Below are 14,471 nucleotides of genomic sequence, written 5' to 3'. Positions count from 1 at the left end.
AACAAATTGGAATACAATTTAACACTCAGTAAAAGCTTAAAGTAAAACTTGAAATTATTTCACAAATCCATTTATAAAATAATTCTCATATATAAAAATATTACAAACAGAATTATAAATTTCCATGTCATTGTAATTTCATTGGACTCAGACGATTGTAGAGTTTTAGCCACTGCACTTTGGAAACACCAAAAACACTGAACAATCTGTAAAACATCAGGAAGTATGAAGCGTAAATGGCATGATTTAAAGGTTTGCTTGGTCTTTCTTTGTTTCTACAAAACATTAGTTTAGAGAGCTATCTATGCTTTGTGCAAATTCTGCAATTAATTGACAACATAAATAAAGCAGCGTTATCTGTGATACATGCAGTACATGACAGGGGCGGGGAGCAGACTGGCATGCAGCAGTGACCAAGATGATCATCAGTGTCATCAGCGCAGTTTAACTGCCCTCCTCAGCCATGGTGTGTTTGTCAAAAAGGTACTCAGCCATGCCGCTCTGAGGGGCTCCCATGTGGCGCAGGTTTGATATCCAGTCAGCGAGCTGTTTGATAGATTTGACCTGCTCATCCAGATAATGTGTTTCTATGAAGTCACACATCTGTGGATAAAATGGATAGGATGTTATTCTTATTACACTACATGTTCTCTAACATCGAATGTACACAGCATCTGGATGCACTCCGGCTCAGTCACAGCTCCATCACTCCTTCATTTCATGTAAACTGGAAACGCTTCAGAAGCGGAGCGGCTGTTTTTCAGCAGCCACACTTACAGTATAATATAGTTTAGAATAGTTTTTCCCACATTTCTCCTGTTTTACAGGCACAAGTACACATTTGCAGCTCATTTAGCTGTGGTATGTGTTTTTAGCTGGGCTTGAATATGACAACATTTTGTTGCTTGTTCTCATTCTACATGTCATAACCCTGGATTTTTGTTTATATCCCATGATATCGATATGCTATTGAGTGCAACTTTGTGAACTCAACTGCGTTAAATGATCATGAGCAGGAGGAGACAGAACAGAGGTTTAACACTCCCTCGCTCTCCCCCTTCCTCTTTCATTCACTAATGACAACTACTTTTACTGTGTGTAGACAAAGTCCGAAACAAATAAAGTGCATCATAATTAAAGTTAAATGCTAATAAAGACGGCGGATCGTCTTTGGCAGCCATGACAGAGCTGGAGCGTGACGCAGCCAGATGCTGTGTGACTTGGCCCTTGGTCTGCTGCTTACATGAGGGTCATTGTGTTCAGCCGCCATTTTCTGCAGGTCCAGCAGGGATTGGTTTACACTTTTCTCCAGCTGCAAGGAGCACTCCAAAGCCTCCAGACCGCTCCCCCACTCATCTCTATCAGGTTTCTATGACAGACATAAATAATTCACGACAATTCAACACTGATATTATAATTATTTTACAAAAATAACCAACACAGAACTAATAATTGCATCATAAAGGGGTGCTTGCATCTCAACTGACAAACTTAAAAAGCACCACCCCCCCCCCAAAAGAAGATGCTGTTATCACACTCATTTTGTCAAAAGTAGAAAAAGTATCAGTACACACCCTGATGTCCTGTAGAAAAATTCTGCCTCCTCGCTGGTTCTGCAGACTCATCAGCTTCTCCGCATGTTCCTGCTCCTCTTTGGACTGTGCCTTGAAGAACTTAACAAAATTTGGCAGGGACTTATCATCCCTATCAAAGTAGTATGCCTACAAGCCAAGAGAAATGAAGAAGAGAAGCTTTAAAGACACAAACAGCACTGAGCTGTGAGCACTAGGAAGAAAAGATGCACATTGCATTACTAGTTGAAAAGTATTTCTTACCATGGAGAGATAAACATAAGAGGCATAAAGCTCCAGGTTTATCTGTCTGTTGATGGCGGCCTCGCAGTCCTGGTGGAAGTTCTGTCGGATTTGTGAAGCCATTTCTGTGTAAATTAAAACAATGAAGAAAGGTGTGAGCAACTTTTCAATGACACTATTGCACATGATGCAAGCATAGCAAGAAAAGACCTTACAGACCGCTGCTAATGATGCACCTAGACGGGCACAGCTGAAGCCGCTTGTGTTGTATCTGATCATGAACCTGGCCACCAGCACTGAGACAACCACCGCTAACATCACCTGACACATTATTCTTCTCAGTAAATAACTGAATATATGGATTTCCAAAAGACGACACCTTTATTCAAACATGCAGACCGATGAATTAACAAATAACTCATATAACTACTAATGAATAATAAAGAGACTGCACCTTTACAAACTTACTACAGTCTGTGAATTATGCTGATTCAGGTGCATCGACCCTTTAAGGGATATAACTGCATCCATATTGATCCGGACAGGCTGACCTTCATCTCACTGTATCCATCTGAAAAACTACACGAGACACTGTTGTTCAAAGCAACTCCTAACAAGCTGAATAAACACTCCTCACTTTTGTTTTTTTTAATGAGCAGTTAGCTAAATATTTACTAATATGTATTTACGAAGTAATGAAAATGACATAACGAAGTCATTTTTCCAGAGAGCACAAAATGGCTGTGACTTTTACAATCAGCCAGGAGAAGATTGTTTTTGCTAAGTTAGCACATGAGCTTATTTAAAGAAACGTAACGCGTCAAGGTGAGCTGATAAGTGATGACAGAGCTTGCTAACGTGGCGTCAAATATACGATTAAAAAGGGATAGTAATGTTGGTATTGACTGGTGATAATACTGAGTTATCGCCTAATCAGTTATTTTATTTGACAGGTTAGCAAACTAGCAAGTTAACAAGCTACCAGAGGCACCGAGCGTTGCTAGCATAGATCTATAGTTATGGTTGCTAGGCACCGTTAGCGAGCACATCTCCATCAGCGCATCGGCAGGTGAACCATTGGCTAGCTAGCTAGCTTACAGGCTAGCTAGGACGCTGCATCAAGCTGGTGTGTAAAACCTACCTGGTTTGTGGATCTCTGGCTCTGTAACAAAAATAAAAAGGTAGCTGTGAAGAAGTCCGATATTTGTGCCGTCAACTTCCCAACGACTGAAGTTAGCAGACTGGCTGACGTTACCTGCCGTCACAGCAAATGAACGCTGTCTGCTCGACGCTGCGCTGCGTATGGAAGCTCAAACACACCAGTCAACAAAAGAGAAAGAAAAATAAGCCTTGATTTAAAAACAAAAAATCCCATGATAAATCATGATTATGAGATTTTTTAATAAGCTACAAAGATGAGATAAAAAGTCATATTTATGGGATTGAACACTGAAATAAGGAGATTTTAAAAAAAAAGGTAAAAAGTCATAAAAAATAAAATGTTAAAATAATGAGATTAAAAGTAAAAAAAATATCAGATACATGTTAACTTTTTATCTCATAATTCTGACTTTCTTGGCTCATAATTTCAACTTTAATATTATAATTTCCACTTCTTACCTCCTAGTTGCGACCTCTGATTGTCAATTATCAGATAAATTGATCTGATAATTGACTTTATGTCTCATAATTATGACTTTAATTGATGCTCCCTAAATGTGCATACCATGACTGGGGTTTTCTGAAGTGTTAATTTGTTCTTGTATTATTATTGTCTTATACGGAAGCCCTAAAGGGCCATGCATTCATACATTTTATTTCCTCCGTTTTCCCGTGATAACGAGTTAATTTCATTTGTTTTCTCGAGATCTCGAGTTATTATCTCGAAATAACAACTGCCGTTTACACGAGATAACGGGATAATTTTCTCGAGATAACAAAACTTTGTTTTCCCGAGATAACGATATAATTAATTCGAGATCTCGAGATAATGACTGTGATATGATAGGCCTAAGATTATGGAGATTATGGATTACTTTAATTATATACAGTCGTGGTCAAAAGTTTACATCCACTCATAAAGAACGTGTCTATCATGGCAGTCTTCAGTTCCAGTGATTCCTACAGCTCATTTTTCTGTGATGGAATGAGAGGAACATGTACGACTTGGTCACAAATAAAATTCATGAAATTTGCTTCAAATCTGAATTTATTATGGGTTTTCTTTGTAGCACGGCCTTATGATTCTGATTGATAACAGCTGATGACATTTCTGGGCCAATTTTAGTAGGGCGTATTTGATACACCCACTTGACTCAGTCTAAAGAGCTCAACGAGTTGTTTGGCCACAATGAGCAGCAATATGTTTGGAGACAAGGTCTTTAATTCCAAGAAGACGGTCTAACATGGTGGTGGCAGTATTATGCTGTGGGGTTGTTTTGCTGCCAGTGGATCTGGTGCGCTAAATAAAATAAATGGAATAATGAAGGAGGATTATCTGCAAATTCTTCAGGAAAACCTAAAATCATCAGCCAGAAGATTGGGTCTTGGGTGTATCAACAGGACAACGATCCTAAACACACAACAAAAGTGGTAAAGGAACGGCTAAATCAGGCTAGAGTTGAGATTAAAATTTCAGCCAGAGGCCTGCCAGAAGCTTGTGGACGGCTATCAAAAGCACCTAATTGAGGTGAAAATGGCCGAGACATTTAACCAAATATCAGCTTTTTGTGACTAAGTCATACATGGTCCACTCACAACATTACAGAAAAATGTGAGCTATAGAAATCACTGGAACTGACGACTGCCATGATAAACATTTTCTATACAAGCATATTTAAACTTTTGACCACGACTGTAGATACGTCATCTCAAGTTTCATACCTGAAGCATATTTCTCGTGGTGGCGATTACTTTTCTTGTAGATATCTGTTAAAGTTTCAGGCTGTGGTCAGACAGGGGGGTCTAATTTTTCATGTCAACTTACACACATTTTGGCGTTATCAACCATTTTATTGCATTTGAAGGTTCTGCTATCATTTACAGACAGTACACACATCATACAAAAGAAAGTTTTACTGATCATTTGGAAAGAAAGACTTTCACATCCCACTAGGTTATAATATACACCCATTTTCAAGTACAAGTAAAAGCATCACTTGGGTATCACTTTAAATCATGATATTTAACATACTTTATTGGAAACAGACTTTAAAACAAAATGAAAACTTTATACAGCAAAGTACGTCTGTATCAGTGTACAGACTTTACTTGGATCCAACTGGAGGCGAGTGCCACACAGCAGAGCTGGTGCGTTTAAAATAGCGAGGCTTCTTCTTGTAAAAGATGTTTTCCAGTTTGGGTGGTTCAATTGTTCCAAAGATAGAGTCTAAATCAGGAGGGTTAAAGTACTGCTTCATAATGATCTGCTGCAGATTGTGACCTGGAAGAAAATTAAGTAGAATGTTGAATGAATGAATGCAGACATGTGAAAACAGAACAAAACAAAACAATAATAATGTTTTGAATAAAGACCAAACAACATGAGAAAACACACTGAGATACTGACAAAATATGTCTGGACCCAACTCTGCAGCAGTTCCAAGTTGTGAAGACTGAACGTCATCATAATAAATGATAATTTTATGAAACCATGCCCACCTTCTGCCCAGGATGGAATGGGTTTCCTTGGGGCGGACTCATCATCAGTAGAGTCGTCACTGTTTTGGTCCATCCCATAATCTTCTGCACTTTTGGGGACAAAGGGTTTGTTTCCGCCCTTTGGAGTGATGACGTATGACTGTGGTGATTTCTACAGAGGAGGATAAAACACACACTATGAGGATGTACTCTGATGAAAAGATAACGGTCAGGTTTTAAGATTTTTTTGATTAAATACATGTGACAAAAATGCATTATTTCATTTTACCTCAATATCCACAGTCACATTTAGGCCACCGCCTTTTCCTACAGGCGTGCTCATTACAGAGCGCTGAAAAGAGTAAGAAGACAAGAGGTAAAAATATGTCTTTCACCACGGCTGAAAAGAAAATGCACTTTACATGTTTGCAAGACCTCACAGATACAAAAAAGATGTCTTGTTGAGTAACACTGAATGCAAACATAACTTGTTTGATTACAAACCTCCAAACACCCAGAAAACTGTTTATTTACTTGTTTCCTGTAAAATCAGGAAGCTAATGAGGAATTTGTTGCGGACACTGACTGGCATTTGTAGCAGCCAATAGCGCAGAATGTGCATTTAGCCCCCCATGATCCAGTTTTACCCAAATCAGTGAATAAAGTTAAAAACTTTGAGGACCATTTAAAGTTTGGACACAAAGATCATTTCGTCCCTGAGTGCAGGAGGGGTCATCAACATTTTTATCATTTTCCAGGAAATTAGAAAGTAAAAGTCAGGAAAATACACAATGCACTGGTGTACATGTGATGATCAGTGCAAGACTTAAGTGATTTAAAAAAAAAGAAAAACTTGGACACCTATGTTGAATTGATGGGAACTTTAAACACATTCAGGTAAATAATTTGTGTGTATTATCAGGATCACTGAATAATTACAACCATAGACATCTAATAATAATTACATTTATAAAAAGTGAACTAAAAACTGGAGCTAAACTAACCCTTCACAGGTTAGGAACATTTTGATAAAATGTTTCATTCGAAAATGTCCCAATTTATCTAAATGATAAATTACCAAAAGTAAAAAGTGATTTTTTGAGTGACTAGGCTGCGATTCTTACCTCGATATCCACAGTCGCATTCAGTACAGCAGCAGTCTTGGGGAAAAGAGCAAATGTTGAGAATTATATTTAGAGAATACTTTAAAGTGTTCAAGAGCAAAGTCTGTGAATAATAAACCTAATAAACAAAAGCTAAACCTACATGAGTAGATGATATTTAGATGAAGCTCCTCTTCAAACTGAGAATAATTTACCTTTTCGTCAACTTTTGCTCATATTCAGCTGTGCAGGTCTATCTAACCTCAGTGTAAACTGTAGATTACCTGTTTAGCAGCAGCAGCTTCTCTCTGCTTAGCAGCAGCAGCTTCTCTCTGTTTAGCAGCCTCTCTCTCTCTTGCAGCTTTCTCTTCTGCAGCTAATCTCAGCTGCTCCTCCTAGTGGGAGAAAAAGCACATTAACAGATGGACAGCTGAGCAGCCAAACAAACAAACCCAGAGCAACTGAAGCCTAAACAAATGTACTTGATTAATGAGTGGACTAATTATCCACAGAGGTGTTTCATGGAGGTAAACATGGTCATGGTAACAAGGTTATATGGAGGTCAAACTAATGTCCTGAAACTACCCAAATAATCCAAATCATTAAGCAGGGTGAGACACTGAGCTCCCTAGCTACTGTACCAGCAGCAGTGACAGTGGTTGCTGCTGGGATACATTTCTTACCAGTTTTCTTTTTTCCTCAAGTGCCTTTCTCCTCTCCTCCAGTTCCCTCCTCTCTTTCTCCCTCGCTGCTCTCTCCAGTTCCCGTTGCAGAGCGAGAGCTTTTTCTTTTTCCACCCGCTCCCTGACAGACAGACACCAAGTCAGTAAAACAAACTCCGGAGTAAATAAACATTGTTCTTATAAATTCACCAGTGCATGTTTCAATTTCATACACTGGTTAGACAGTTAATTCAGTTACTGAGGTTTATAAAGTAGTTATTGCTGACCTTTCAGCAGCAGCCAGGCGTTCTCTCTCGAGCTCCCTCTCCCTCTCGCGCTCCTGCTCTCTCTTCAGCTCCAGCGCTCTGCGAGCTTCAGCCAGCTTACGAGCTAACTGTTCCTCCTCCTCTGCCTTCTTCTTGGCCAGTGACTCCTGCTGCCGCTTCTCCTCCTCCTAGTAAAACAAAAAACACAGTTAAAAACCCAGATACATTAGAAAAGTTTAATTGCAATGTTGTGCAATTAAGTTACAAAAAAACCTAGTGTGCAGGGTGATAGGATTGTGCTCTGAGCGAGTGTTATCAGCATATACAGGATGAAAACCTCAGCGTGCACCAAACTAAGCACAGCTACAGCAACAGAGAGTGCAGCATAATCAACTACTAAAAGAGCACCGTCTCACCGCTTGTTGCATCTTCTTCCTCTTCGCCTCTTCTTCCAACTTCTTTTTCTGATCTAGCTCCTCTTGGCGCTTCAGAGCCGCCTTCTTCTTAGCCTTCTCCTCTGCCTGACGCTGCACCAGGAGACGCATCAAAGATGAGACAACGTTGTTGAAACGGTTTTGAGATTGACATACAGATTTGAAAATCACAAAATGTGTTACATACCTTATCATTTTTCTCATCAATCTGAGCCATTTTTTGCTCGATCTTCTTTTTCTTTTCCTCCTCCCTCTGCTCTTCTTTTACTTTGGCCTCAAAGACTCTTCTTAGCCTCTCATCCCTTTTCCTGCAACACAATTTTTCAAAGTTAAAACAGAAAGAGTAATACTTTAATTAATAAACTGTCCAGTCGGTGTATAACGAGGTTAACCTTTTAAGTTCATCCTGTTTCTTTTTCTTCTCCTCCTCCATTTTCTTCATTCTTTCCTCCTCTTGCTCCTGTTTCTTTTTAAGTGCTTCCAGTTTGTGACGCTCTTTGGCCTGAGAACAAAAAAGAGAAGAGAAGGATTTTGTTTAGTTAGCTGATGTTGCCAGAAATCAGCTAATTCTGATACACTGCAATAGGTGGTAAATGCAAAAATAATCCAAAGTGGCAGTGCTGCTTTGGATTGCATTTATTCTGAAGCAGATCATCATATCCTTGGAGCAGACAGATGAAGCAAAGATCCACCCTGACAGACTTTGTGTTTTTTTCCATCAAGTTTGTTCTCACACGGCTGAACTGCAGAGAGATAGTCCTGTCCTTTGACCTGAGACCATTAGCCTCCAAACTAATGCGTGGACAATTTCAACAGACTACAAACTTCAAGCCATCCTTAAGGCCTACGCCTCTCAAAGATGAGTAATCCTCATCAGATAGATCTCGTGCCTCTTTAAAGAAGCAACACCTGGCTACTGTCATGTCTATAGCCTGGTTATGACATGATCCAATCACATCTGTTGATTCACACCTTGCATTAACCTGGCTGGTACCGCTGACACTTCTTACATGGAAATAAAAAACTTTTTGTATTGCATGTACTGTAATTGCAGTACTCATTTCGCTCAAGTTTGGTATGTTTCTCCTCACACAACTCTTTAAATCACGCGATTTGTGAGGGAGAGTACCTCCATGACACTGCGTTTACTAGTTCAAAGGTTAGATCAGCTGAAACAGACCGCACTACCATCTCCTGCTCACAATTTACATTAGAGAGAACCAAATGGAAATCAGGCAGCGTGTAATCCATTCTGTCTGTTGTTGTGGCTTCTCATTATTTCACAGAGGACATCAGCTGAGTAGGCGGTACTTCAGTGTGGCCCAGGACAAATGTGCATTCACACTGCTAAAAGAATGTGGTCACAGATCATCTCGGAACACAGGTTGAGTGATCGGATCTCAAATGCGTCCCCAGTGCATCTTGGGGGTGTTCACACCCGTACTTAGCTGTCCACGTGTGATCAGATCAGTCAGGGCAGATGAGAAAACCAGGTCTGAATAGGGCCTGTGTTATTAAATGTAACAATCGTTTTATTCCACAACAGACACAAAGCAGAGAAACAACAAGAAGTGTCCAAATACCGACAAGAGCGGCTGAATGCCATTTGATCACAGAACAAGTTGCTCTTAAACACAAACCCAGAATCCAATAAAGGAACACTGACATTAGCTCCAGTGTTCTCCTCACACAGGAAATCGTTTTTAAGTTTTAGTTTTATGAACAACCCAAACAGTGACACGGCTTCTGGTTAAGATGGATTTTTACTTCAATTTCTACTTCTGATCAAATTATGCTTCAAAGGCAACAAACAGTGAGGTTACTAAAGCCATTAGGTGGTCTGAAGGATTGTTAGATTAAAAGATTGCAAACGATGAGCATTAGTGACCCGTGGGATGAGAGAAACCATCAACTAACAAGTGCAGTTTGGGGGGGTGTTGACAGTAGCCCCTTTCACCAGTGGACCATGCAGGGCAGGGCTCAGTTATGGTGATGTGGTTTTGGTTTTCTTCATGTGTGTCTGTCTCTGTCAGAGTCTATTCTACGTAACATTTAACTCTTTATGTGATTTAGACTGAATTGTAGCTGCTCATGTTCTCACTAGAGCCCAAACTTAAAAGAAAATCTTTCTAAATCTTCAGCTACAGAACTGTCATGAGCCTTAATGTCAGCTCCACATTTACGTTTAAATGTGGAAGTGTGAAAGGGGCTCGTCTTGGTTATGTGGGAAATGGGGAAAATAAATTACACAATGGGATATTAGACACCACCAAATGCCCACAACCAACATACAGTGCTTCCACACTTACCACTGTACCAACGCACAACTGGGGAGGGGAGAAAAAACATCCAAATAAGAGGACTACAACATTTCATAGCTCATTACTTCTTAACATTTTAGAACATGCACTGTTCACTCTTAAATGGTTCGGGTGTTTAGGAAGGCACACAACTGAAATTATAAGATAGCTGATAAGCAATAATCCCTATGACGAGTTATGCGGACGCAATACCACGTCTGTTGGGTCAGTGGAGTGTAATTATGGAGTCAAGATGTCTCGAGCTGATCTATATCTTAATGGATCTAAAATAAAGCTGATCAAAATCTGATCCTTTGGCCACCCTTGCCTATTAGTGCTGCATTGTTGCTCTCTTTCACCACAGCGCTGTTGCTTTGCACTGATGCAAGGGTGTAACGTACCTTCGGATCAGTCTTCATAGGAGTGGTGTGTTTAATGAAGGACTTGATAACGCCAGTGCGGCCGAGGGTATTTGGAGTCATCATCAGCATCTGATTCTTCTGCACAGTCTGGAGGAAAGACCTCATGTTGGGTCTGATAGCCTGTATTATCCCAAAGGAGAGGAAGTTAATTGAATGTACATTCATTATTTTGTAGACATATTTACCATATTTTCCATTTCTTAACTTCAACAATCTAAGATTTTTTGCATCTTACACTTTGACTTTTCTTAGGAGGAGAGAACCTCTTTGTGGGACTTTCCTCTACAGTATCTGGTGCTTTGCGTTTGGCACTAAGGCGTGACCTAGAGACACAGAAATAACACATTTTAACACAAAAGACAGGATATTTTTAACAGTCAACAAGTTGACATGGCCTTTAGAGCTTTGCAGAAATCAAACATTGTAGTAAGCTCCCATCTGTTATCTAGGGCAACTAACACACAGAGCACTCACTTCCGGCCGGACTTGGAAGACTGTTGCTTCTCAGCGACGACTGAAACACAGACACAAATGTGTGTTTAGCCCATACAAGTTACAGCTTGGTATAAAACTGTTAACATTCAACAAGAACTATTAGCTAAAATCTAAACAAGAATCAAATAATAAAATAGAAAGTGCACACACCTGTTCTCCTGTTGGGAGTGCTCATGTTTTGCTCAGTGGTAAACAATGATGGAGGCGCCAATTTGGGAGAGTTTGCAGCCACAGATCGAGTAACGCGTCCAATAGATGGATTCACGCGCTGGTTAACCTCGATCTATATTTATTTCAAGCAAACAAAACAAAACGTCAGCTGACAAAAAAAACAAGTTAAATTCAAGTTTGACACTTTTAATACACAAAGAAATATTCATACCTCTGGAGTTTCCTTCAGCTCTTCAGCTGCAGTATCATCCTCTGTGTCAGCAGTTACAGCTTCATAATTGCTATAGCAGTGAATAAATTAATATGGGTAAGAAACGCTTAAAAAAATAAAATGACACTGAATTCATACCATGACACAATTAGCAGTCACTATTACATGCTTTCAATGTAATTGTTGATGCAAACTATGTGTTTTTTCATTACTTACGCTTCTTTATCCTCTTCCTCTACAGAGTCCATGCAAGCGTCCTCTACAATCAGAAAAAATACCAAAATATAACATACAGATTTGATAGAGTGGAAGAGTTTGTCATTCGTAAAAAAAATATAACTAATTTATCACCATCAGTGTTGCTGCTACATGTGGAGTTGATCATGCGAGACACCTTCCTCTTAAGCATGGAGCGACGGGAGGCGCGGCGAACAGACTCCTGAGTCATACTGTGCCGCAGACCAGCCCGCGAGTGACGTAGCTTGAGGGAGCACCGTACAGAGCTCCGCCGTGAGCTTTCAGCTGCACCAGCGATGGCGATCTTGGCGGCTGTGCGGCCAGGAGAAGGCTCCGGCTGGAGAGCAATCTCAGCAGACAAGCGGTCTGTTGGAGAGATGCTGACGACAACTTCAGGTGAGGGTATCTTAGGTGGAGACGGGTCTGCTGGAGAAGTGCTGTCGTAGTCTGGCTCCACTTTTGCATCGTTCACTGTGTTACTTTTGTCCAGCTCCTCTACGAGCTCTGGCTTCTTGTTCTCCACCATCTCAGTTTTAGAGCTTCCATGAGTTGACCGGCTCACTTCCTCTGTCACCTCAGACTTTGTTTGTTTGTTTTTGCGAGTGGTGCGTTTAGGCGGTGTGGTGGTTTCAGAGGTCGAGGCCTCGGGAACAGGCTCTTCTTCGGCAATGAAGTTCAGCGATTTGACAGACGAACCACGAAGGTTGCTGCGCTTTCCCTTTGAAAATCTGGACAGGAAAAGAAAAATGACTTTGAATCACAAAAGGCATCATTGTTTAAAATTGCTCAGGTTGAATAAATAAGAAAATTCAGCATTTACTGAAACGATAATGAAGACATCGCACCTTCGCCTGGCTTGATTTTCTTCCTGACGCCCCAGAGACACGCGCTTCCTGCGACTATTCTTTTTCTGTGATGGTGTCTTTGGCATTAATTCTGGTTCAGCATTAAAATCTCTGAAACAGAAAGAATCAGCTTCATTAGTAAACATTTCGAGAGAAGAACAATAGATCGTTGAAACGAACAAGAGGGGTCATGACATTAACTCAAGCTTACCTTGAGAACATGCGGTTGGCTTCCTGTTGGATCTCCTCAAGCCAAACCATGTGCACATTCTCGATTTCATTGGCGAATTCTTGAGCTTTGCCATCGAACATTTGCATGAGGGACCGCACAGAAGTTAGTACGGAGTTCATGTTGACGTCCTGAGGGAAAGATTGCACCGTTACATCAGGACAGATTGTAACAGACTTGGGATGACCATATTAAGAGGCCATAAAGACAGGATTAGTCCTTTACATTTTAACATCTGCTTTGACCATGACTATTTGAGACCCCCAAAGCAGTCATCTTGTCAACTCACTTACATTTTTTAATGCATCAATAGCTGACCAAAAACTTTGATTAAAAGCAGAGTCTAGGACTGTAATTACATCCCATTCACAAAACTTTGACTGCTGAGGCCATTATTTACAGAAAATGTTATCTTTATGGAGGGATCTAGAAATGATCTGTATACTGTCTTTTTAATGTCAACTGACACCAAAACATGCTTGCTATTGATCCTTACATAGTTGAAAGATGCATCTATGTAAATATTTCATTGCAACATCACATTGTCTGTTTAGTCAATGTACAAAAGGGGGGGGGGCATGAGGTGTGCGACACACCCCTATAGGTCCCTTTTAAGCTTAACAGTGTTATGACGTCAACTATCTTCTAACATCACAAACAATCCGACTAAAGTTATTAAAATGTCACTAAGTCACAGCCATTTTTGGGTAAATTCATTCCTAAACACGTTTCATATTTTGCTTTGCAAAGTTGGGCAGCTGTGTAGACTCTAACCCTACATAATAACCACAGCATTGACATGTAATGCATTTCTTTGTCTTGGATTTCCAGATCCATTTTGTTCACTTGATGTCTATTTAAGTGCAATCTGTGCATGCGCAATGTCATTTTATTTTAGCGGACGGTTGATGGGCTGGACGGCCGCTATTCAACAACAATATAGTCGTCAATAACATTTGGTCGTCTAGGTCTTTTCGTGTCACAGCAGCACTGATGTATTGTTGTGCAGGGAAATCACAGCACTGTCCTATCAGCCTCACATTAAACACAGGCGCTCTGTGATGTGGACAGGATTAGCTAACGTTTCCCAGGTAACACGTTAGCTTAGCTCAACTGCGGTCGACGAGCATTCAAAACCAAAACACTCAAATAATGTTCAGTAATACACAAGACTGCTATTACAGCTACTGTAAGACAACGATACGTTAAATTTAACCGAGATGTTGATCACGTCTGTGCACAGAGCTGCTCTCACGGTCATGTTTGTGAGCTAACGCTAACTTAGCTAACGTTAATGTTGTCTTTAGCGTCAAAATAAACGGCGTTACCTTTGATTTCCGGGTTTCTGAAGAGGGTATCCGATGCTCGTTGCTCCGCTAGTTTGTTTTTTTTTAAAGCTAAATCAATCGCATGTTGACGAGAAAATAAAATGCGCTAAAACGAAGGACTTACCACTGCGCTTTACAGCTCATGTGTAAGCTCGGGAGTGATCTCGGTGGTAACTGCAAACCTCCCCGCTGAAACCGTTTAACTCGTTCAAAACTGCACCAGCCAATCCCGACCCGGAGCGCAGTGACGTTTCGCAGGACGCGTTCGATGTGGTGTTCGGGATCATCCGCAAGGGCGGAGCTAGCCGTTAGGAA

At 40.5% G+C, this 14,471-nt stretch overlaps 2 protein-coding genes across 5 annotated transcripts; both read right to left on the bottom strand.

Annotated features, from left to right (window-relative positions):
* Positions 1–132: 132 nt before the first annotated feature.
* fth1b (ferritin, heavy polypeptide 1b) lies at positions 133–3,002 on the bottom strand. Its single transcript, XM_073472331.1, has 5 exons — positions 2,956–3,002; positions 1,836–1,939; positions 1,575–1,721; positions 1,244–1,369; positions 133–603 (listed from the first exon to the last, which is right to left on the bottom strand). The coding sequence occupies exons 2-5, from the start codon at positions 1,935–1,937 to the stop codon at positions 445–447; spliced, it is 534 nt and encodes a 177-aa protein (XP_073328432.1). The 5' UTR covers positions 1,938–1,939; positions 2,956–3,002; the 3' UTR covers positions 133–444.
* A 1,874-nt stretch (positions 3,003–4,876) lies between these two features.
* On the bottom strand, positions 4,877–14,338 carry incenp (inner centromere protein). Of its 4 annotated transcripts, none has more exons than XM_073471252.1 (21): positions 14,281–14,338; positions 12,811–12,959; positions 12,600–12,710; positions 11,869–12,482; positions 11,734–11,776; positions 11,518–11,587; positions 11,286–11,418; positions 11,115–11,154; positions 10,876–10,963; positions 10,620–10,760; positions 10,228–10,245; positions 8,311–8,420; positions 8,106–8,226; positions 7,901–8,011; positions 7,506–7,672; positions 7,240–7,360; positions 6,841–6,951; positions 6,578–6,613; positions 5,743–5,805; positions 5,475–5,625; positions 4,877–5,256 (listed from the first exon to the last, which is right to left on the bottom strand). In XM_073471252.1, the coding sequence occupies exons 2-21, from the start codon at positions 12,948–12,950 to the stop codon at positions 5,081–5,083; spliced, it is 2,565 nt and encodes an 854-aa protein (XP_073327353.1). In that variant the 5' UTR covers positions 12,951–12,959; positions 14,281–14,338; the 3' UTR covers positions 4,877–5,080. The 4 variants fall into 4 exon arrangements, with proteins under 4 accessions (XP_073327353.1, XP_073327352.1, XP_073327355.1 ...); XM_073471251.1 differs by having other exon boundaries at positions 14,157–14,318; XM_073471254.1 differs by lacking the exon at positions 10,228–10,245.
* Between the last annotated feature and the right edge of the window lie 133 nt (positions 14,339–14,471).

Source organism: Pagrus major, chromosome 8 (genome assembly GCF_040436345.1).
Source record: "Pagrus major chromosome 8, Pma_NU_1.0".
NCBI classification, from domain to species: Eukaryota; Metazoa; Chordata; class Actinopteri; order Spariformes; family Sparidae; genus Pagrus; species Pagrus major.
Note: the sequence above shows the minus strand (reverse complement) of the source record. Positions and strands in the feature narration are given on the sequence as shown.